Genomic DNA, 24821 nt, shown 5'->3' with positions numbered 1-24821 from the left:
CACTTCCTGCTCAGCTCAGCATCAAGTGGCAGTGGGACAGAGTGGTGGGAACTGGAGCTGAGCTGCCCCACACATATCCCCAGGCAAAGCAAGCAGGGCTGCAGGCAGGGCATGGCAGGGCTGTGTTGCCTCCCTCCCAAGCTGTTCCCTGGCAGCAGCAGAGGTGTCTCAGATGGGAGCTGCCCACACCTCCACCACGGGGTTTAAAAATAAGTTCATTTCCTTGGACTTTAATTAAATGCTCAGCAGCGAGTCCCAGCTCTGGGTGAGTGCCCAAGCACCTTCTGGTGCTGCAGCCCAGCCTGCTGCTTGCTGCTAATTGCACAGCCCCAGAGTGTCCCTTCACCAAGTGCAGCCTCAGGTGGCGGAGCACAGCACAGAGCAAAGTGCCAAAGCACAAACCCTCCCGCTCTGCAAACAGCCTTCCCTCCTGAGATGCATCCCTTCTTCACAGGGTGCACCTAAAACAGGGGTGAGGGACCCCAAACTCTGTGTCAGGGGCAGAACATCCCCTCGGCGTGTCCAAGCTGAGAGCAGTGAGCTGCGTTCACATGGCTGTGCCAGGGTAGCACAGAGGAGCCAGCCCGCACCACCCTGGGAAGTGGGGAACTGGCAGCTCTGACACTATCCAACAGCTTGCCCTTCCCTTTTCCTTTTGCTGTGCTGATGACTGTGCCCGGGGCAAGGTGGCAAGATGCCCCACAGACAGCAGGAGAGGAGAGGAGAGGAGAGGAGAGGAGAGGAGAGGAGAGGAGAGGAGAGGAGAGGAGAGGAGAGGAGAGGAGAGGAGAGGAGAGGAGAGGAGAGGAGAGGAGAGGAGAGGAGAGGAGAGGAGAGGAGAGGAGAGGAGAGGAGAGGAGAGGAGAGGAGAGGAGAGGAGAGGAGAGGAGAGGAGAGGAGAGGAGAGGAGAGGAGAGGAGAGGAGAGGAGAGGAGAGGAGAGGAGAGGAGAGGAGAGGAGAGGAGAGGAGAGGAGAGGAGAGGAGAGGAGAGGAGAGGAGAGGAGAGGAGAGGAGAGGAGAGGAGAGGAGAGGAGAGGAGAGGAGAGGAGAGTGCACACAAGTACTCAGCCCTCCTTCTCTTAGAGCACTGCCTGACCTTCTGTGATCTCCAACTAACTCAGGTTGCTCACAGTCTCACACAAACTGACTTGGGATGCTTCCAGGAATGGGCATCTCCCACCTCTCTGGGCAACCTGGGACAGGCTCCTACCACCCTCACTGTTGAAAATCTCTTCTCTCTCTCTAGTCTGAATCTCCCTCTCTTAGTTCAAACCATCACCCCTCATCCTGTCACAACAGGACTTGCTCAAAAGTCTGGCCCCAGCTTTCTGATCAGTCTCTTGAAATATTGAAAGGCCACCAGAAGGTCTCCCTGGAGCCTTCTCTTCTGCGGGCAGAACAACCCCAACTCACTCACCCTGTGTTCATGGCCAGCTTGGATGGAGCTTTGAGCAATCTGCTTCAGGAGATGTCCCTACCCATGGCAGGGAGTTGGAACTGGATTGCCTTTAAGGTCCTATCCAACCCAAACCCTTCTGTGATTCTGCACTAAGGAGGCATTGGGTGGGACCAGGCACAGGGCAAGAGAGAAAACCAGCCCCAGAGAAATCCATCATTGCACCTCCACTGGAATTGAACTCCAAGCTTTGCAACAGTTGGAGGTTTGGGCTGAGGGAATGCCATGGAAAAAGGAAAAAGGCCAGGGCAAGCTCAGGTTTCAAGCCTCAGAGTGCTGTGTTAGTGCCCTTTTGATGCTGCTTTCTGTTTGGATTGAAAAAGAGTTTGCGGTCTGACGCAAAGCTGACTCTGGCCTGCAGAGCCAAAGTCAACATGAAGTTCTGAGAGCTCCTCGAAGGAAAGCTCTGGAATTACAGAATGGGGGAAAGAAGGAAATAACTGAATAAATGAAAAGCAGCAACATCTCTTTGCCTGGCTTTGCCTCTTGCTCCCCAGGGGCTCTCAGCGTATTTTAAGCTCCTTTTCCTCTACAGAACGAAGTCACACTTGGGGCATCTCCAGCTTCCTGCACCACCACTTGTGTGTAAGCAAAGCTCAGCTCCCACAGGTAGGGCAGAGCTCAAACCCACTCCTCTATAAACTACCTCCACTTTTGTTGTGCAGAACTTCTTCCTCATGCCCAAGCTATATCTCCCCTGCTCCAGTTTCAAACCATTGCCCTCACCCTACCGCTGCAAGCCCTTCTAAACAGTCCCTCCCCAACCTTCCCACAGACCCCTTCAGATGTGGAGGTGCTGGAGGAGGTCCAGAGGAGGGCAAGGAAGCTGGGGAAGGACCTGGAGAATAAACTTTATGAGGAGCAAGTGAGGGAGATGGGAATGATTAGTTTGAGGAAGAGGAGGCTGAGCAGAGACCTCATTGTTGTCTACAACTACCTGGAGAGACCTTGTGGAGAGGCTGCTGCTGGGCTCTGCTCACAGGGAACTGGAGACAGAACAAGGGGGAATGGCCTCAAGCTGAGGCTGGGGAGGTTTAGGTTGGGATGGCCTCAGGCTGAGGCTGGGGAGGTTTAGAATGGAATGGCCTCAAGCTGAGGCTGGGGAGGTTTAGATTGGGATGGCCTCAGGCTGAGGCTAGGGAGGTTTAGATTGGAATGGCCTCAGACTGAGGCTGGGAGGTTTAGATTGGGATGGCCTCAAGCTGAGGTTGGGGAGGTTTAGGTTGAGATGGCCTTGGGCTGAGGCTGGGGTGGTTTAGATTGGATATTAGTAAAAAGTATTTCATGGAGAGAGTGGTCAGGGACTGGAAGGAGCTGCCCAGGGGAGGTGCAGTCACCCAGCCTGGCTGTGTTCCAGGGTGGTTTGGATGTGGTGCTCAAGGCTCTGGTTTCAGGTGACTCTTGCAGAGCAGGGTTCTAGGTTGGGCTTGGTGCTCCTGAGGGGCATTGCCAGCCTGCATGTTGCTGTGATGCTGTGATTCTCTCCCACTCCAGGAGAAAATCCATCCCAGGGAGGACACTCTGGCAGGCTTTTCCATGCAAATTCATTCCTCCTGGAGCCAAGCCCAACACCTTCCCCTCTTGGCACGGCAGACAGAGGCCAGCCAGGCTGTCAAGAGTTGCTTAGTTAATGCAGGAAAAACCTCAGGTCTGGAGAAAAACAACATTTTCCCACTGCAAAAAAAAAATGCAGTCTTCAACTCCTTCCTCTAGTTAATTAAGGCAACACTGCTAATTAGGCTTCCATCTACCCAGCTCACATCCCTTCCTGGGCCAACAGTTTTCTGCCCACCCTCATGCAGTCATCAGCCAGCCTCTCACTAAACCAAAAAGCTCATGAAAGCCACAGAATTGGGCAAGGGCCAGATGCAAACAGCTTCAGCTTCTGGATCTCTGCAGTGTGTTTTGTTTCAGCCAGAGAAACTCAACCCAAGAGAGACTTTTGCCCAAAGGTCTCTCTACAGGGCAGCAGGTCCATGAGTATTTAAGGCAGTTTAGGATATTTGAGCTTTGCTCTTGCTGGAGCAGGATCATAGAATCATAGAATCAGACAGGGTTGGAAGGGAGCACAAGGAGCAGCCAGTTCCAACCCCCTGCCATGCCCAGGGACACCCTACCCTAGAGCAGGCTGCACACAGCCTCAGCCAGCCTGGCCTCAAACACCTCCAGCCATGGGGCCTCAACCACCTCCCTGGGCAACCCATTGCAGCCTCTCACCACTCTCCTGCTCAACAACTTCCTCCTCACCTCCAGCCTCACTCTCCCCACCTCCACCTTTGCTCCATTCCCCCCACTCCTGCCACTCCCTCACAGCCTCAAAAGTCCCTCCCCAGCTTTTTTGGAGACCCCTTCAGATCCTGGAAGGCCACAAGAAGGTCCCCTGGGAGCCTTCTCTGCTGCAGCCTGCACAGCCCCAACTCTTTCAGTCTGTCTTCATAGAAAAGGAGGAGATAGAAGGGATAACCTCTATGTGCACATGGTAGCTGAAAGGAGGCTGTAGTGAGGTAGCAACAAGTGATAAGACAGGGAAGGCTTAGGTTGGGCATTACAGGATCAGAATGTCAGAGGCTGGAAGTGACCTCCAAACCTCAACCAGTCCAACCCTTCTGCCAGAGCAGGATCACCCAGAGCAGATCACACAGGAACACATCCAGGTAGGGGTTGAATATCTCCAGAGAGGGAGACTCCACAGCTCCCCTGGGCAGCCTGTTCCAGGGCTCTGTCACCCTCACAGGGAAAAAAATTCCTCCTTAGGTTTAAATGAAACTTCATCATTATCACAGAATTCTGTAAGAGGAGAGGTTGAGACTGGAGATTAGGAAGAAACTCCTTAGAGTGACAGTGGTGAGACACTGGCACAGGTTGAGGGTGGTGAGACACTGGCACAGGTTGCCCAGGGAGGTTGTGGAGCACAGAAGCACCCAATGTGATCTTTGATCACATTGGGTGCTTCTGTGCTCCACAACCTCCCTGAAGGTGATCAGAACCAGATTGGATGAGGATTTGACTGACCTGTTCTAGTGGGAGGTGTCCCTGCCTATGGCAGGGGTTTGGAACTGGATGAGTTTCAGGTCCTTTCCAACCCAAACCATTCTGTGGTTCTATGAATTGCTTTAGGTTGCAAAAGACTTCTGAGATCATCAAGTCCAACCATCAGCTGAACACCACCATGGCCATCAAACCATAGAATCATAGAATCAAGCAGGTTGGAAGAGACCTCCAAGATCATCCAGTCCAACCTATCCCCCAGCCCTATCCAGTCAACCAGACCATGGCACTAAGTGCCTCATCCAGGCTTTTCTTGAACACCACCAGGGATGGTGACTCCACCACCACCCTGGGCAGCCCATTCCAATGGCAAATGCTCCAGAGTGCCATGCCTAGACATTGGGGGGGATGTTCACACCTCTGGGGATGTGACTCCACCACCTCCCTGGGCAGCCTGTTTCAATGCCTGATCACTCTTGCAGCAAAGGATTTCTTCCTAATACCAGAAGGAGATTAGAAGAAACTTTCTGACTGAAAGGTCTCTCAAATACTGCCACAGGCTGCTGGGATGGTTTGGGTGTTCCCTGCCCCCCTCCACACTTTGGAGATCACCCAGACTAGACTCAGCCAGCTCTGGGAATTGATTGAAGCTTATATTGACAGCTTAGCACAGTAGACAAGCAGATATTTGCAGTATATGCAGCTAGGGGCAGAAATAGACAAGCTAAAAGGTGATAGAGACACACAGCAGCCCTCCCAGAAACCTGAGTGCCCAGGAGGGGCTTCCAACCACCCTTCCACCTTCTCCACCTCTCTGCCTTACCCCAGACATTGCCTTGTGCCCCAAGGAAGAATGGAGGTCAGCCAAGGGGGTTAGGGAGCAAAGTGGACTAATCAGAGAGACAGAGAGTGAGCAACCCTCCAGGGACACTGGGATGGGCTGCCAGGGGAGGTGGTGGAGTCGCCGTCCCTGGAGCTGTTCAAGGCAGGACTGGACGTGGCACTTGGTGCCATGGTCTGGCCTTGAGCTCTGTGCTAAAGGGTTGGACTTGATGATCTGTGAGGTCTCTTCCAACCTTGGTGATACTGTGATACTGTGATACTGTTAGAGAGAAATGCAGCTCAAAGCCCAGGCAGTGCCCAAGTGCCTAATCTGTGTTTGGATTCTTGCTCTTATACCTCTCAGCAAGCCTAGGAGTGAAGCAGACATCACCATTGTTTCCCTTTCACAGCCTGTGATCTAGTTCTTCTCACCAAAACATTCCAGCTAGCTTCAAACTAGCACAGCAGCCCAGGCAGGTGGTTGAACCCCCAGACCTGGAGGTGTTTCACAGACGTGGTGCTGAGGGCCACAGTCTAGCCTTGGCTGAGCTAGAGACTGGTTGGCCTGGATGCTTTTGGATCACAGACTCACAGAATTTCTTAGATTGGAAAAGGCTTTCAAGCTCCTCAAGTCCAATCATTGGTTTCACCCTGACAAGTCCTTGACTAACCCAAATCCCTCAGCACAACATCTAATCACTACGAATGGTTGGGAAGGACCAGCAGCATCATCCAGCCCAACCTTCCTAAAGGCACTGAAGGCATCTCCCAGCCCCAGTGGTTCTCTGGTTGGATGATATTTGGGTCCCTGAGCACTTCCTCTCAGGTTGACTGAAGCATCCTCCTGGTGTGGCCACGTTTCAGGCTTGCTGGGGAGTGTGGGGCTGTTTGTTTGTGTCTGTCTGTGTCTCCATCCTGGCTGTTTGTTGTTCAGGCTGTGTTTGCCTCCACATATGTCTCCGTGGCTATGTGCCTGATTGTGTAGGAGAGCTTCCCAGTGGCTTTCTGGTGCCATTCCCAGGCAGCTCCCACAGCAAAAGGCTCATTCTGCAGTTATTAATCAGTGAGGGGAGAAGAGGAGAAACACTGAGCAGTGCTCAATGCACAGAGAAAACCCAAATGGCAAAACAAATGTGAGAAGGCTCCAAGGAGACCTGGGAGTAGCCTTCCAGTAGCTGAAAGGGGCTATGAGAAAGCTGGGGAGGGACTTTGGACAAGGGCTTGGAGTGACAGAATCATAGAATCAGGCAGGGCTGGAAGGGAGCACAAGGAGCAGACAGTTCCAACCTCCCTGCCATGCCCAGGGACACCCTACCCTAGAGCAGGCTGCACACAGCCTCAGCCAGCCTGGCCTCAAACACCTCCAGCCATGGGGCCTCAACCACCTCCCTGGGCAACCCATTGCAGCCTCTCACCACTCTCCTGCTCAACAACTTCCTCCTCACCTCCAGCCTCACTCTCCCCACCTCCACCTTTGCTCCATTCCCCCCAGTCCTTTCACTCCCTGAGAGCCTCAAAAGTCCCTCCCCAGCTTTTTTGTAGCCCCCTTCAGATCCTGGAAGCCCATGAGGTGGTGGAGTCCCCCAGCCTGGCTGTGTTTCAGGGTGGTTTGGATGTGGTGCTGCTCAGGGCTCTGGTTTCAGGTGAATCTTGCAGAGCAGGGTTCTAGGTTGGACTTGGTGCTCCTGAGGGGCTTTGCCAGCCTGCATGGTGCTGTGGTTCTGTGATCCTGAGGGCAGATTTAGATTGGAGATTAGGAAGATGTTTGCAGTGAGGGTGGTGAGACACTGGCACAGGTTGAAGGTGGTGAGACACTGGCACAGGTTGCCCAGGGAGGGTGTGGAGCACAGAAGCACCCAGTGTGATCAAAGATCACACTGGGTGCTTCTGTGCTCCACAACCCCCCTGGAGATGTTGAAGGCCAGGTTGGATGAGACCTTGAGCAACCTGTTCTAGTGGGAAGTGTCCCTGCCTATGGGGGGAACTGGCTGAGCTTTGAGGTCTCTTCCAACCCAAACCCTTCTCTGAATCTATGAATCTCTGAATCCAAATGCCCCAGAGTGTCCCTTTGGTATCTCCTGAAGGTGCTGTGGTTGCAAAGCTGGATCTGTGAAGACAGAAGGGGAAGGAAGGTCCTTCTGGCAGTGGTTCACCAAAGAACCCAGCACACCTCTCTAGTTTCTCCTCTGATGCAGTGAGTGAGAGTGCCCCTGGCCTGTGTAACCACCAGCCTGATGCCACTTTGGATGCACAACAAGAATAGAAGAGAGAAAACAAATGTTTGGGGGTTACACAAGAGGAACCTGAGGCCAAGCAGGGTGAAAGGGAGCGGGGGAATGACTGCTAGCAGGCTCCAACAAGCCAAAAGCTCCTCACTTGCCAGAGGTCTGCACATGAACATGCCCTGGCCCTGAGTCTTGCCCTCCTTCACTGCTATCACCTGGGAAACACTCAAGACTTCCCTGCCCTGTCTGGTGAAGGTTAATGACTTAATGATTTCCACTCTTCAGGAGCTTTCCTCTGCCCACACTGACAGGCTGGGCAGCTCTTCCCTGCCCTGATGGCCCTACAAGAGCACTTCCAGTGGTTCTGAGTGCCTAATGCCAGCCCCACACGATTCCTCCACACTGCAGTCTGGGCTTGTCCACCACCTGTGGCCAGATTTCCCCTTCCCAGGTGCCTCTCCGCAGGTGAGGGTGCAAAGTGTGCCCTCCTACTTGTCTGCTCATCCCTGCCAAAGGAGCAGGGGCTGCCAACAGCCTCCATGCAAAGGCTCAGCCCCATGGCAGAGAGCAGATTCCTCTTTCACAGAGACCCTTCTGACTGCAACAGGTTGCCAGTGGCCAAACGTTCACCTTCCAGACTCAACAGGGTGACAGAGATCAGCACATGAGGAAGCTTCCCAGAGAGGACCATGGGCTGCAGCTGGCAATAAGCCCCCAGAGGTGTCTGCAGGCACTGAGCCATGCCAGCTCCCTGTGGCAACCCCTACTGACCTGTAGAGATCAGCCCATGGCACAGCAAGGATGGGCAGGGGCTGCTGCCTCTGCACTGACCCCCCCACCAGGCACCATGTCTTGCTCCTCTCTATTTCCAAGCAGACATTTGGGTTCAAGCTTTCCTTGAAACCCCAAGGTTTGAATCCCAGGAGGATTCAAACAGCTCAGCTCAGAGACCACTGTGTAGAAGCATCACTTGGGTTATCTAACCACGACACAGGGCTCGGGGGGGAGGGGGGGTCCCATCTATTACCTTCCTTCTCAACACCCCTCTTGGGTTCATTTCTTTAACAGATCTTCCCTCTGCATCTCGATGGAAAGAGCCCAGAGATAATAACAGCAGATACTTGGTGACCTCTGGGATTCCTGAAGTGATCAAACTGTCAGATAAAGGAATAAATCTTTCTCGTGGGCTGGGGATTAAATCAGAGAGTGTTAGCTCTGGCAGCTTCTTATTTATTTCTGTTCTCTTAAATTGCATTTCCCATCCCCCCACCAAGAGCTCTTGCTGCCTGCAGCCGTAAATTACTGCAAGCCTTTGTGGGGAGTTTAGACACTGAGTCTCTTAACCTTGCAAACACCTCTTGTTTCTCCTAATGGTCTCTGAAAGCTCTCAGGGAAGAGGAAGCTAAAGGGGGAATATGATTTGATGCTAGGCACATCCCTTGGCATTGCACTGCAGTGTGACCCTGGCTGAAGAGCACTTTGAACCCACAGTGTGTAAGTCTTGGCTGCTTCATTGACCAACTTCATGACCTTGGGGGCAGAATTTCATCCTGGCTCTGCTCAGCTTTCCATCTCCCCCCTGCTTCTACACAGCTTCTTAGGGCTGGGGTCTACAGGAAAGCTGGGGAGGGAGCTTTTAGGCTGTCAGGTAGGGATAGGACTGGGGGGGGATAGAACAAAGCTGGAAAAGGGGAGAGTCAAACTGGATGTTAGGAATAAGTTGTTCAGCATGAAGGTGGTGAGAGCCTGGAATGGGTTGCCCAGGGAGGTGGTGGAAGCCTCATCCCTGGAGGTGTTTAAGGCCAGGCTGGATGAGGCTCTGAACAGCCTACTCTAGTGTGAGGTGTCCCTGGGCATGACAGGGGGGTTGGAACTGGCTGCTCCTTGTGGTCCCTTCCAACCCTGCCTGATTCTATGGTTCTATGGTCTAAACCCTGCCAGCAGGGCTGCAGGGAGCTTGAGGGCACTGCTCTCAGCCACGAGAATCAAAGAATTACTGAACTTTAGAGGTTGGAAAGGATCTCCAGAGATCATCCAGTCCAACCTCCCTGCCAAGGCAGAATCCCCTAGGGTAGTTCACACAGGAATGCATTCCTTCCCTTCCCTTCCCTTCCCTTCCCTTCCCTTCCCTTCCCTTCCCTTCCCTTCCCTTCCCTTCCCTTCCCTTCCCTTCCCTTCCCTTCCCTTCCCTTCCCTTCCCTTCCCTTCCCTTCCCTTCCCTTCCCTTCCCTTCCCTTCCCTTCCCTTCCCTTCCCTTCCCTTCCCTTCCCTTCCCTTCCCTTCCTTCTCTTCCTTCCCCTTCCCACAGCCACTCCAGCCTCTCTGCCACGATCTAGACACTTCTCACTGTAAAGCTGATCCTGGCCTGAAAGCAGCACAAGAAACCTAAACTGCTCAAGTTCTGAGCCCTGGTTTCCAGCAGACATCCCCAAAGAATTCTGATTCTATGAAAACAGAACTCCTGGAGCCAGGGACTCAGCCAACCCCTCTCAAAGCACATTGGGGGTCCCACAGAACAGGCAGGGATGAGCTGCTCCATATCCCCTGCTTTTCTAACACTATCCAGTGAGGAGTGGTGGGAGCTGCTCACTTGCCCAAGCTGCTCTGGTGCTGCTCCATCAGAGGATGATTGCTCTGCCAGCAGGAAGCCCACGCTGGGGGGGGAGGTGAGCAGCCAAGCTCGAACCCAACCCTCCAAACCCACCCGTGGAGATCTAACTAGGGGGAGGTCAAGGTCTACAGAGCAAAGCACACAGCCCATGGGGTGCAAAGGAGATGATGGTGCTGCCTTTTGTGTCCCAGATTAGAAAACAGCTCTGGCACCCCAGGGGGGAGGAGAGAAGCTTCTGCTGGAATGGCAGTGGGAACGTTTCAGGGCTTGGCATAAGGAGGAGAGAAAGCATTGCCTGAGGCAGCTGGGGGGTGGGGGCTGCTGAGGAGGTGGGCTCAGCTGGTTGATGGATGGACATAGAACTGCTTGAGAGTGTCCAGCACAGAGCCATGAAGATGATGAAGGAAATGGAGCATCTCTGTCATGAGGAGAGCCTGAGGGAGCTGAGGCTGTGCTGCTGGGAGAAGAGGAGCCTGAGAGGTGACCTCAGATGATGAGGGGACTGGAGGGCATGGCTGATGAGGAGAGGCTGAGGGACTGGGGCTGCTTAGTCTGGAGAAGAGGAGACTTAGAGGGGATTTGAGAAATATTTATAAGTATGTGAAGGCTGCCAGGAGGGGGGCACAGGCTCTGCTCACTGCTCCCTGGGACAGGACAAGCAGCAAGGGGTGTAAATTGCAGCAAAAAAGGTTCCAGTTCAACACAAGGAGCAACTTCTTCACTGGAAGGGTCCCAGAGCCCTGGCACAGGCTGCCCAGAGAGGTTGTGGAGTCTCCTTCTCTGGAGCCTTTGCAGGCCTGTCTGGATGTGTTCCTGTGTGATCTGTGTTAGATAGGACTGTCCTGCTCTGGCGGGGGGGGGTGGACTCGATGATCTCCTTGGGTCCCTTCCAACCCCTAACATCCTGTGAGCCTGTGAATGGTGAGTGGCAGGAGGCTGCAGCCAGGCTCTGCTGGGGGATGCCCAACAGCACAAGGGGCAGTGGTGGAAGCTGAGGCAGAGGAAATTCCATTTAAACATGAGGAGGAATTTTATCCCTGTGAGGATGCCAGAGCCTGGCACAGGCTGCCCAGGGGGGCTGTGGAGTCTCCCTCTCTGCAGATACTCAAGACCTGCCTGGATGTGTTGCTGTGTGATCTGCTCTGGGTGCTCCTGCTCTGGCAGGGGGGGGGTTGGACTGGCTGAGCTTTGGAGGCCCCTTCCAGCCCCTGCCATTCTGTGATTCTATAATCAGACTCTAACTCTCCAGACTGTTATTTTGTTGGCTTTTTTATTAACCTCCTTCTTGCAAACCCTCCCCAAACATCCCAAGCAGCATCTCCTTGTCCAACCATTTGTATTTCACACCCGCCCTGGATTTACTGCTTTATAAATAGCCAGAGCTTTATCTCCACTGTAAAGCAGCAACTTCAACTTAAAGCTAAATGCATAATTTACTGCAAATTAAACTTAATGGCACTGGAATAATTATGTTGACTTTTTGGAAGTACTTAAGGATAAATACATGATTAGATATTTTGCACACCACGAGGAAATATTTATTTGGAAGCACAAATCCTTCCCATTGAGCCTTTTTTGGATGGAGCACTTGGAGGTGACACTCTCAGCATATAGATTACAGCACCATTAAGGCTACTTAAATGAATTAAACACTACCCCCTCCTCACCCCCCACCCTTACATTTACAGCGCTGGAGAGATGGGAAAGCTCCAGTGGAATGTGGTGTCTGTGCCAGCGGATTGCTGCAGGGGCATGGGGAGCCTTGGATCAGGCTTTTCAGCCTGCATCCAACACAGAAGTGGCAGGGGAGTGCCTGCAGAGTTGAGTGGTGCATGGGAACAAGGGCATCATACAAGGTAATCCCACACAGGGACCTGGAATAATGGGTCCGAACTGGGGTACCAGGCTGGAACTGAGGTATGAGGCTCAAGCTGGGATAGCAAGCAGAAAGTTGGGTAGCAGACATAAACTGGGGTACCAGGCACAAAGTGGGGTACCAGGCACAAAGTGGGGTAACAGGCACAGACTGGGGTAAGAGGCATAAACTGGGGTACCAGGCACAAAGTGGGGTGACAGGCAGAAACTTGGGTAACAGACATAAACTGGGGTACCAGGCACAAAGTGGGGTGACAGGCACAGATTGGGGTAAGAGGCATAAACTGGGGTACCAGGCACAAAGTGGGGTGACAGGCAGAAACTTGGGTAACAGACATAAACCAGGGTAGCAGGCACAAAGTGGGGTGACAGGCACAGACTGGGGTAAGAGGCATAAACTGGAGTAGCAGGCACAGACTGGGGAACCAGGCACAAACTGGGGTAGCAGGCACAGACTGGGGTAGCAGGCACAAAGTGGGGTAACAGGCACAAAGTGGGGTAGCAGGCACAAAGTGGGGTAGCAGGCACAAAGTGGGGTAGCAGGCACAGACTGGGGTAGCAGGCACAAAGTGGGGTAACAGGCACAGGCTGGGGTAAGAGGCATAAACTGGGGTACCAGGCACAAAGTTGGGTGACAGGCAGAAACTTGGGTAACAGACATAAACTGGGGGTGCCAGGCACAAACTGGGGTAGCAGGCACAAACTGGGGTAGCAGGCACAAAGTGGGGTAGCAGGCACAGACTGGGGTAGCAGGCACAAACTGGGGTACCAGGCACAAAGAGGGGTAGCAGGCACAGACTGGGGTAACAGGCACAGGCTGGGGTACCAGACACAACTCTTGTAGGCAGCAATGAGCTCTGCCCTGAGCCTCCTTTTCTGCAGAGGCTGTTGTCTGGGGCAGGATGGTCACGGTGGTGATGGCAAGGAGAGAGCAAAGCACCCACTGGGAACACCAACCCCTCCAGGCAGGAGGACAGGGAGGGCTGAAGAGGTCCCACCTGGCACCTCTGCAACTGCTGCTGCACAGCAGCCAGGGGCCGGAGCCAGCCTCCCTTGGCACACCCAGCACAGTCAGCCCGGATTAGGGCACAGATCCGTGAAGGGAACCAGAATATCTTGGTCCCTTCCAACAATGGCATGGCACTGGCTTGGGGGAATTATTAGCAGCTCCTCTGGGGCGTGTGTGCAGAGATAACAGCCCTAAGGAGGCCTTCAGCTGCTGAGCAACTCCCAAGGGGCAAACCCTGGGCATGGGGGAGAGCACATTTGGATTAGTGATTGAAATGCAAAGTGCTGCACCCAAGCGGCTCTAATCCCTCCAAGCCTGGCAGAGAGGCACCTGTGGCCATGCCAAGGCTCTCTTGGCTCTTCTAGATCGGGAGAAAAGGTGTTTTGCATCAACTGTGTTCAGTTCTGAGTTCCCCAGTTGAAGGGGGACAGGGATCTGCTGGAGAAGGTCCAGTGGAGGGCTACGAGGATGATGAGGGGACTGGGGCACTGCCTGAGGAGAGGCTGAGGGACCTGGGGCTGTTTAGGCTGGAGAAGAGAAGACTGAGAGAGGATTGAATCAATGTTTAGATCTATCTGAGGGATGGGGGTCAGGACTGGGTGGGGGGGGGACAGGCTCTGCTCACTGCTGCCTGGGATAGGACAAGCAGCAATGGATGGAAGCTGCAGCACAGGAGGTTCCAGCTCAGCACAAGGGGGAACTTCTTGCCTGGAAGGGTCCCAGAGCCCTGGCACAGGCTGCCCAGAGAGGTTGTGGAGTCTCCTTCTGTGGAGCCTTTGCAGGCCTGTCTGGATGTGTTCCTGTGTGCCCTGAGCTAGATTTATATGGTCCTGCTCTGGCAGGAGGGTTGGACTGGATGATCTCTTTGGGTGCCTTCCAACCCCTGACATCCTGAGAGCCTGTGCTCCTGTCATCTCATCCCCATCCCCCAGCACATCACTCACCAGGACATGCTGATGAACCAAAATGAGACATCTCCATGGGACATCTCCCTAGGATGAGGACCTGAACTTCTGGTGTGCAGGACTGTTCCAGTTACCTGCTGGCTGTCCCAGTCTCTTTGAGACGTTGCAGGGATGAAGCAAGGAAGGAAAGTGATGCCACCCACCTGCCCCAGCTCCCCAGGTCTCAGTGAGCCACCAAACCCAGCCACCACCAGCCTGCAGAAACAGCTCCGTGCTGGAGGGCACGGTGCAGAAGGGGCAACTCGTGGTCCCCGGTGGAAGCAGGGCCCCAGGGAGCAGCTGCAGGTTCTCTCTTCACTGCAGCCCAGCTGATGGAAGGATGACTTCCATAGAACCAGGGGAAAGGCTTTGTCAGCAGCAGCAGCAGGTGACAGTGAGTGCCCGATGAGCTGTGGCTGAAATGCAGCTTGGGAAGAGCAAGGCTCCAGCTCTGGCAGGGAGGGTCAGCAGGCATGGGAGAAATCCCAGAATCTCAGCATGGTAGGGGTTGGAAGGGACCTCTGGAGACTGTCCAGTCCCACCCTCCCTGCTCAAGCAGGGGCACTCACAGCAGCTTGCCCAGGATCTCAGTGTCTCCAGACGAGACTCCACAGCCTCTCTGGGCAGCCTGCTCCAGGGCTCAGCACCCTTACACCAAACAAGTTTCTCCTCCTGTTGAGATGGAACCTCCTGGGTTCCACTTTGTGCCCACTGCCCTTTGTCCTGCCACTGGGCATCACTGACAAGAGTCTGGCCCCATCCTTTTGCCCCCCACCCTTTATCTCTTGCTGAGCATTGCTCAGATCCCCTCTGGGGCTGCTCCTCTCCAGGCTCAGCAGCCTCAGGGCTCTCAACCTTTGCTGCTCTCTCAGCATTTCCAGGTCCCTCAGCATTTTAGTGTCCCTCCAGTAGTTTCTTGTCTCTCTTGAACTGGGGAGCCCAGAACTGAGCCCAGTACTCCAGCTGTGTCTCCAGAAACCAAAAGCAGCTCTGGATGGCTGAGCCACCAAGCTGGTGACCAGCCCAGCTGTGTGCCCTGGGGCTGCCTGTTTCTCACATGGGAGCCAGGGAGTCCTGATGCTCAGAATCACACAGCAACAACCTTGCCAAAGGCTCCTCTCGTTTCTCAGAGAGAATTTCATCAGATTGGTCTGATTTCAGGATTGGATTTTTACACAGTCACCAACCTTACTGGCAGGTGAGAAGAGGCAGGAGTGGGACACTGCTGGTGGCTTCAGGGCCACAGCTTTGCAGGGAAGCTGCTCTGGTGTGCAGCTTCTCCCCAGGCAGGGGCCAATGTCCCCAAACAAAGAATGAGACAAAGCTGGAAATGGGGAGATTCAGCCTGGGTGTCAGGAAGAAGTTCTTCAGCATGGGGGTGGTGAGAGCCTGGAAGAGGTTGCCCAGAGAGGTGGTGGAAGCCTCATCCCTGGAGGTGTTTGAGGCCAGGCTGGATGAGGCTCTGGACAGCCTGATCTAGTGTGAGGCATCCCTGGGCATGGCAGGGGGGTTGGAAGCGGCTGATCCTTGTGGTCCCTTCCCACCCTGACTGCTTCTATGATTCTATCCACATCATTCTAAATCTGTTTTATCATGAAGACATTTTTAATGGCCTTCCAGTGTTATATTGAGAGTGGTGAGAGCCTGGAAGAGGTTGGTCAGGGAGGTGGTGGAAGCCTCATCCCTGGAGGTGTTTAAGGCCAGGCTGGATGAGGCTGTGGCCAGCCTGATCTAGTGTGAGGTGTCCCTGCCTATGGGAGAGGAGTTGGAACTGGCTGATCCTTGTGGTCCCTTCCAACCCTGACTGATTCTGTGATTCTATGATTCTATGAAACAGCCCCAAAATCCCCACAGCAGGTCCAGCCACTGGAGGCTGCTGGAGCCAGCCCTGCTCATGCCCCAACAACTGGGGCACTGCTACTGACTGAGGAGACTCTGCCCTCCAGGAGGAGCTCCATGAGGCTTAGAGACAAGGAACTCATCCCCACACAGGCCTGCCTAGGGCTGCTTCACAGCCCAGGGGTGATGTTCACACCCAGAGCCCTTCCCAAGTGCAGGACTTGATTTCAATTTGCATTATTCCCCTTTTTATTATTTATCAGTAAAACCTAATTACCACATCCTGCACCAACCTTAATTAAAGATGAAAACCAGTCCTGACAAGTCAATTAGACTTTTTTTTTCCTTCCCCCTTCCTTGGTCTCCATTAAATTAAGACTCAAGTGTTGCTGGAAGTGTTTCACATCACAACACATTTAACTGAAGGCTGCTGTGTAATAAATAAACCACAGCAGACAATGCAGGAGCTTCCTTCTCCTGAAGGCTCTTCTTGCATTTCACTCTCCACCTGGGAAATGCACTGAAGGAGCCTCATTGTCCTCCAGAACACCTCTTCCAACACTGGGAAACTGCCAGCATAAGTCTTGCATGAAGTTCTGGGCATCTGACCACTGCAGAATCATAGAATCATAGAATCAAGCAGGTTGGAAGAGAGCTCCAAGCTCAGCCAGCCCAACCTAGCACCCAGCCCTAAACAAGCAACCAGACCATGGCACTAAGTGCCCCAGCCAGGCTTGGCTGCAACACCTCCAGCCACACAGACTCCACCACCTCCCTGGGCAGCCCATTCCAGTGCCAATCACTCTCTGCCAACAATTTCCTCCTAACATCCAGCCTGAACCTGCCCTGGCACAGCTTGAGGCTGTGTCCCCTTGTTCTGTTGCTGCTTGTCTGGCAGCAGAGCCCAACCCCACCTGGCTACAGCCTCCCTTCAAGTAGCTGTAGCCAGCAATGAGCTCTGCCCTGAGCCTCCTCTGCTGCAGGCTGCACCCCCCCAGCTCCCTCAGCTGTTCCTCACAAGACCTGTGCTCTAGATCACTTACCACCCCCTTCTTCACCTACCTTCCCCTGTTCTCCAAACCCTTTCCCAGCTTCGTTGCTCTTCTCTGGACCTGCTCCAGCACCTTGACATCCTTCTTGGAGCGAGAGCCTCAAAACTGAACCCAGGATTGAAGGAATGGCCTCACCACAGCTGAGTACAAGGGAACCATCTGTAAAAGTCTCCCCTGGTGCTGCTTGTCAAACCTCCTGATGCAGCTCCTGGGCCAAGATCCCTCTATGCTGCTAGGAGGAGAAGCTGTGCCAGGCAAGCCAGGCTCCTCTGCCTGGTGCTGGCTGAATATGGCTCCTCTGTGCCATAGTTTTCCAGTCCTGGAAGTTGTCCTTGCAAATGTACTCCCTTGAGAACCAAGACATAGCTGACATTGCAGGTCTTCTCTTTGGAGCTGCCTGCTGGGTGCCTCCATCAGGGCTCCCTCACCCCAGCTCCTGGGTCAGCAGCAGCAAAAGAAATGCAGAGGCCATCACGAATTTGGAACATTTATTTATGCAACTGATTTTCTTCAAAGGAAAGAAAGCCCCAAAGAGTAAGAATAATTAGAGTTAAAAAAAAAGCCAGTTCACAACAGCTGGGTGTGAGTGATACAATCCACACGGGCCCTGCCCCTCCTCCACCACCCCTCCCTCCTGCCTTCCCCTGGTCCCACCACACCAATCTCCTCCAAGGTGGACTAAAAGCATCCCAGAATGGTTTGAGGTCAGAAAGGGACCCTAAAGATGATCTAAATCCCAACCTCCCTCCAAGGTGGACTAAGATGATCCCAGAATGGTTTGGGGTCAGAAGGGACCCTAAAGATCATCTACATCCCAACCTTCTCCAAGGTGGACTAAAAGCATCCCAGAATGGTTTGAGGTCAGAAAGGGACCCTAAAGATCATCTACATCCCAACCTCCTCCAAGGTGGACTAAAAGCATCCCAGAATGGTTTGGGGTTGGGACCCTAAAGATCATCTAGATCCCAACCTCCTCCAAGGTGGATTAAAAGGATCCCAGAATCGTTTGGAGTCAGAAGGGGCCTTAAAGATCATCTACATCCCAACCTCCTCCAAGGTGGACTAAAAGCATCCCAGATGGTTTGGGGTCAGAAGGGACCCTGAAGATCATCTAGATCCCATCCTCCTGCCATGAGCAAGGGACAGCTCCTACCCAACCCAGCTCCTAGCACCAACCCTTCAAGCAGCAAGCTCTTGGGTGGATGCTGTCAGTTTTGGGGGTGGGTCAGGTTTGGGGATTGCATTTTTTTTCTGCATATAGACAAAACTGTTCCAACTTGAGTTGGTTTTGGGTTTTTTTTTTACCCCCCCTTGGGTTATAGATTTTATTTTATTTTTCCTTTCCCTTTCCTTTCCTTTCCTTTCCTTTCCTTTCCTTTCCTTTCCTTTCCTTTCCTTTCCTTTCCTTTCCTTTCCTTTCCTTTCCTTTCCTTTCCTTTCCTTTCCCTTCCTTTCCTCTTTCTTTTGTTTTCTTTCCTTTTCTTTCCTTTCCTTTTCTTTTCTTTTCTTTTCTTTTATCTTTTCTTTTCTTTTCTTTTTCCTCTTATTTTCTTTTCTTTTTTTTCCTCTTCTTTTCTTTTTTCTTTTCTTTACTTTTCTTTTTCCTCTTCTTTTCTTTTCTTTTTTTTCCTCTTCTTTTCTTTTCTTTCTTTTCTTTATTTTCTTTTCTTTTCTTTTATTTTATTTTCTTTTATTTTCTTTTGTTTTCTTTTCTTTTCTTTTCTTTTATTTTCTTTTCTTTTCTTTTCTTTTCTTTTCTTTTCTTTTCTTTTCTCTTTTCCTTTCCTTTCCTTTCCTTTCCTTTCCTTTCCTTTCCTTTCCTTTCCTTTCCTTTCCTTTCCTTTCCTTTCCTTTCCTTTCCTTTCCTTTCCTTTCCTTTCCTTTCCTTTCCTTTCCTTTCCTTTTTTTTCTTTTCTTTTCTAAAATTTCTTTCCTTTTTTATTTTATTTTTTGTTGTTCTTTTTTTCTTATTAAGGAGAAAAATAAAGCACCACTCCAACCTGTAATACCAATAAACATCATCCATCTGAAGAACAGGATTTATAGTTTCTCTACATAGTTCTATATATATCTTTTCTATGTACAGAATGGCCTCACCTCAGCATCAGATGAGCATCTCTGTTGGAAATGGCTTGGGGTTTTCCAGCACTTTGATTCCAAAGTTTCCCCTTCCCAAGAGATGCCTCCCACCCCCAAAAATAAAAACCAAATAAATCAAACCCAGAGACATCCAGCAAGGAGGTATCAAACCCAAAAATAATCTTGCTTTTAAAACATATATACAGCTCCTCCTGGCTCTGCTGTCTCTTCAGGACTAAATGGGGGGTTTACTTGTCAGGTTTTGAACTCTTTCTGCCAACACTTTGCTGTGGGATGCTCCTTCTCTCTGGACCAAGGAAGGATGCAGGTGGTCCAGGCTCCTGGTATGTCTGGGATGAAGCAGCAGCATCCCTTCAAGCTCCAGTGTCAGCCTCATCCCATCCCTCGGGAATTTCAAAGGCTCAACTCAGCCATTTTCATACAAAACCAAACAATTTCTGCACCCTGGGACCTCTCTGCACCCACCACAATGCATCTAACTGCAGGACCCTGGGACCTCTCTGCACCCATCACAATGCATCTAACTGCAGGACCCTGGGACCTCTCTGCACCCATCACAATGCATCTAACTGCAGGACCCTGGGACCTCTCTGCACTCATCACAATGCATCTAACTGCAGGACCCTGGGACCTCTCTGCACCCACTACAAAGCAGCTGCCTGCAGGACCCTGGGACCTCTCTGCACCCAACACAAAGCAGCTGTCTGCAGGACCCTGGGACCTCTCTGCACCCATCACACAGCACCTTCCCTGCAGGACCCTGGGACCTCTCTGCACCCATCACACAGCACCTTCCCTGCAGGACCCTGGGACCTCTCTGCACCCACCACACAGCACCTTCCCTGCAGGACCCTGGGACCTCTCTGCACCCACCACACAGCACCTTCCCTGCAGGACCCTGGGACCTCTCCCTGCACCCACCACACAGCACCTTCCCTGCAGCACGCTAGGACACCAAGGACACATCCACAGAGAGATGGGGACTGGGACATGGACATTAATTTATTCCAAGTCAGGGCCTGCAGTGCCAGTACCAGTTACTGCTGTAACTGGACCACTCTGCAGGCTTTGGTGGGGTAAAAAGCCTTCTTGGTCAGGAGACAGCATGGCCACACAGCATGGTCAGACAGCAGGGATGGGGGGAAGAGGAATGGTGTTCTATAGCCCTTGGAATAAGTTATTGTCAGGCCATGTGAATTAATCAAGTGAGCAGATGGGAAAGCCAAGCTCCTGGACAAAACCTCCTGATGCTCCTAGATTCCCACCCCCAGGTGTGAGCAAGGCAGCAAGTGCGACCTCCTCTGAGGGTGGGCAGAGGGCACAGATTGATCTTGCTGCTCTGCTCCACCCTTGAAACATCTCCTGGGTTTGCTCACTCAGGGAGCAGCTGTGTGGGCCCTGTAGCCTTTGTGCTGCAGTTTGGTCCAGTCAAATGGTGTCTTCCAAAGCTTTCAGCCATGGTATGGATGGGATCCCAGGGGGAGGGATCCCCAGTGTCCAGGGAAGCTTCCCCTGCCCTGGGCAGATGGCACAGAAGGATGGGGGAGCATGGAAGATTGCAGGGGCATGAAGGATGGGACATGAAGTGTGGTGGTGGTGGGATGAAGGCTGAGGGTGCCCACATGCAACCTGCAGCATGTGGAGGACACTTTCTCATCTGTTCTGCTCTACTCCCTCTTAGAAATGACTGTGAAGGGTTCTGCCTGGCCCTCGAGACAGAAGCAACCTCCGCCCAGTTTGAGACAGACCCCAGAGGTGCATCCCTCAGGTTGCATCTTCTTGAGGCCACGTGCAAGGAGAGAAACCCCTGGCCATAGCCTGACTGCAGCCAGGCTGTGAGCAGAACCCCCTGGCACTAGCACAGCATCAGGAAAGTGACATCTCACACCTACCTGCAGCAGGGTGAAGCCAAAAAGCATCAGGTCTGTTCAATCATTGACCCTATATGCATGGGGACCTCCCTGCCCTGAAGCACTGCAACAACCAACCCCATGCCAACACCATCATCAAACCCAACCATGCCTATTCACCCACCCCAGCAAAAGCCAAGCAGCACCTGTGGGCAACTGTCTGGGGACAGCATCCAGGAGACATACAGGCTGGACCTGAACTTGGAGGACTTTGGCTTAGGGCACCAAAAGTGTCTTGAGTGATTCACAAGGGAAGGGTTAAAACCAAACCTGTGGGATGGTGACTTTGGGTCAGCCCAGAAGGAATTAATTGGAGATGGAGAAGGTGATGTGGAGATGGAGGGAAACCATTGCTTGAATGCTTTGCAAAGGCACCAGGGGGGAGCCTGGGTGATTCCCTGCAGAGGGACATCGTGTGCCCAGTGTCCCCTGTGCCACAGAGTGAGCCCAGGCAGCCACTGAGCCCCAGCTCCACCTCCTATCCCTCACCCTCGCTCTGTCCGGGGCTGGGTCCACAAAGAACTTACAGAACTCAAAAAAACAAAGCTCAGACTCCTGGTGTGGACAGGCAGAAACTGAAGAACTCCTCTCAGGGTCTTGCTCCAGCTCAGAATGACCTCACCAAGGACAAAACTTGTCAGCAGCCATCTGGGCTCCTCGAAGAGCAGCTTTAATTCCACGTACAAAAAGCAACATCTCTTCTCCCAATAGCCATCCTCCCCAGCTGGGAAACGGCCTCAGCTCCTTCTGCCCTCCTCCTCCTCCTCCTCCTTCTCCTCCTCCTCCTCCTCCTCCTCCTCCTCCTTCTCCTCCTCCTCCTCCTCCTCCTCTTCCTCTCCCTGGCTTCCTCTCCAGCTGCTTCAGAGATGCCCAGGCAGCGCCGTGGGGGTCTCATCCTGCGCACACCAACCCCACAGCCGTGACTCAAAGCGAGGCAGGGACGGGACGAGTCGTGGCGTCTTGGACAGGCTGGGGGCGGGAAGGAGAGCTGGAGAGCAGAGGATGAAGATGGGGAGCAGCCAACACACCCCCACATCCTTCTGTTTTCCTTCAACTGGTGGGTTTTGCTGTCGGGTCCTTTGCTGTTTCCCTCCTCACCTTCGGCACTACCACAACGTCCGAGTGCGAAGCGCGGCTGGCACCACCCCTGCGCGGGCCCTTGCTGCCCTGCTCCTGGCAAGGTGCTATCTGGTCTCCAGGGACTCCAGATATTCCAGTGCTATGTCATAGCAGAAGTGATACTGCTCCTGTTGGGAGAAGAGAGAGGGTGTTAGGAGCCCGGGTGTTCTGCTTCCCTTCTCAAGGCAAACCAGGCTTTGACAGCCCTCGGGAGAAGCCCTGGAAGGGTTCTGTGGATATGGCACCTCTTGCTGGGGACTCTGTCCCTCTCCTGTCCTCCCTGACACTCCTGCTGAAGCAACAGCCCAGGGAAACTCTGCTTTTGGCACACGACCCCCATTGCTGTGGAGGGGAATGAGCCCTTCACCTGGATCCAAAGGCGCTGCACACACCGAACCTTCTGCACTCTGCAGGCACATGGCACCTCCTGCTGCCCCCAGGGAAGGACCAGCACAGTGCCACCCCTCACCATACAGGTGATTCACTACACCAGGGTACAAACCAGGCAGCACCAGTGTGGGGCTCCTCTGAAGAGCCTCACTCGTGGAATCTTCCCACAGCCCTGCAGTGATTGGCATCTGTCTGTTGGAGCAGGTCCAGAGTGGGCCACAAAGGTGATCAGAGGGACTGAGGCACCTCCTCTGTAGGGACAGGCTGGGGGAGCTGGGGCTGCTCAGCCTGGAGAAGAGAAGGCTCCAAGGGAGACCTCAGAGCAGCCTTCCAGTACCTGAAGGGGCTCCAGGAAAGTTGGGGAGGGACTTTTGACAAGGGCTGCGAGTGCCAGGATGAAGGATGATGAATTGAAGCTGGAAGAGAGGAGATTGAGACTAGGGATGAGGAAGAAATTCCTTACAGTGAGGGTGGGGAGGGACTGGCATAGGTTGCTCAGGCAGGTTGTAGATGCCCCTTTCATGGAGATGTTCAGGGCCAGGTTGGATGAGTCCTTGAGCTACCTGGGCTGGTGGAAGGTGTCCCTGGCCATGGCAGGGGGCTTGGAACTGGATGATCTTCAAGGTTCTTCCCAACCCAATTCGTGCTTAAGAGTGGTTTGGATGTGGTGCTTAGGGATATGGTTTAAGGTGAACCATGTTGAGTAGGGTTCTAGGTTGGGCTTGGTGCTCCTGAGGGGCTTTGCCAGCCTGCATGTCTCTGTGATGCTGTGATTCTATTAATCAAGCATCAGACGGAGGCAGAGCCGTGGGAATGATGAGCTGTGGGGTCAGAAGTGTCTGAACTAAAAGCCCAGCCCTGAAGTCAAGGAGCTTCTTTATTGTTGAGTTCAGTGGAGGCTGCAAACAGGCAATGTGCTCAGGAGAGTGCCCTTGGCCTCGCTGCATCTGCTGTCCAGAGCACCCTGCCCCAGCTGCCAGAACATTCCTCAGCTCAAATCCTCTTGCTGCAGATAACAAAGTGCCATTTTTCACCCCTGGCACAGATTGTGGCCTGGCTGTTTGCTTTGCATGGGAAGAGAGGTGTGAAGAGGTCTCAGGAGCTTTCCACTTCCCAACATCCACATTTTCCAAAGGAAATGCCAAACAAAGGAGTGTTTTGGTGCTGAGGGCAGAGCCTGAGCTGCCTGCGATGGTTGGGCCACAGCCAAGGGGTGTGAGCAGGAAAGCTCCTCCCTGAGCCCACAGCTGGGCTGGGCTCCCCCATCCTTTCCCTTTCCTGAGAGCTACAGACAGTGCCAGCATCTTCCCACCCTCTGCTCCCCTCCAGCTGCATGGAGGCAAAGCCCAGGCAGGACTGGCTGCTGGTTTTATAGCTAAAGCCACTGCAGCTGGGTTTGTGAAGGCAGCCTCCTTCATCCTCCTCACCCTCTACCTGACCTGTCCTTGGGCTCTTCCATCCTACAGCACAGCAAAACCAGGGGAGCTCAGATCTTGGAACCATAGAATGCATCAGCTTGGAAGAGACCCTTAAAGGTCATCTTGCCTACCCCCCTGCAGTCAGCAGGGACATCCTCAACTAAATCAGACTGCTCACAGCTCCACCAAGCCTGACCTTGGCTGTCTCCAGAGGTGGGACCTCCACCACCTCCTGGGCAATCTGTTCCAGTGTTCCACCACCCTCATGGTGAAGAGCTTCTTCCCAATGTCCAACTTAAATCTACCCTGCTCTAGTTTAAACCCTTTGCCCCTGTCCTTCTGCTACAGGCCCTTGGGAACAGTCCCTCTCCAGCCTTCTCATGGGCCCCCTTCAGGTACTGGGAGACCACCTGAAGGGGACCCAAAGGAAGGCTGCAGAGGGAAGTGCCCATTGCCAGGAGATGCTGCTCCTTCGAGCATCCGAAATGCAACCCCAATCAGAGTTTGAGGGGGGAAAAAACTCCTCAGATCAGGTTTGTGATGCTGCTGTGAGCTCTGGGACACGGTGAGAACATCCTGAGGGGCGACACCACCTCCCCAAACCCTGAGCAGCAAGCACAGGATTGCAGCTTGAGCACCGGCAGGCAAATCCTGTTATCCCCGGCGCGGGTGGGCGGCTGCTCGGGGACCACAGGTGGGAAAAGGCAGCGAGGGAGAAGGGCTTCAAAGTGAGGAAGCTGTGAGAGCTTAGATTAAAAGCACAAAATGCTTTCTGGATTAAGAAAAGAGATCGTTGCCATCTATCATCACATAAAAAACCAACCCCCCCAGGCCAGCAGAGGGGGAAGGCTCTCGGGCAGCGGGGAAGGGCTATGAGCTGGCTGCTCTCTGCCAGGATCCGACCTCCCAGTGACTCCAGGAGATTGGGATTCCCAGAATAGATGGTTCAGGTTCATTTGAGGCTGGAGGATGCTCGTGTCCTGATGGGAAATGTTGCCTCATTTCCTTTTTTTAATACCTTTGCAATGTAGCCCAATGGGTTCAGTGGCTTCATGCTTGTCA

At 53.2% G+C, this 24821-nt stretch overlaps 1 protein-coding gene across 1 annotated transcript in view; it reads right to left on the bottom strand.

Moving 5' to 3' along the window:
- Window positions 1–21646: 21646 nt before the first annotated feature.
- Window positions 21647–24821, bottom strand: part of PTPRU (protein tyrosine phosphatase receptor type U) — an 86880-nt gene continuing 83705 nt past the window's right edge. Inside the window, 1 exon segment of the mRNA XM_064172375.1 lies at window positions 21647–22079. Within this exon segment, the coding sequence (XP_064028445.1) occupies window positions 22017–22079 (63 nt within the window). The 3' untranslated portion in view covers window positions 21647–22016.

Source organism: Pogoniulus pusillus, chromosome 37 (assembly GCF_015220805.1).
Source record: "Pogoniulus pusillus isolate bPogPus1 chromosome 37, bPogPus1.pri, whole genome shotgun sequence".
Taxonomy (NCBI): domain Eukaryota; kingdom Metazoa; phylum Chordata; class Aves; order Piciformes; family Lybiidae; genus Pogoniulus; species Pogoniulus pusillus.
Note: the sequence above shows the minus strand (reverse complement) of the source record. Positions and strands in the feature narration are given on the sequence as shown.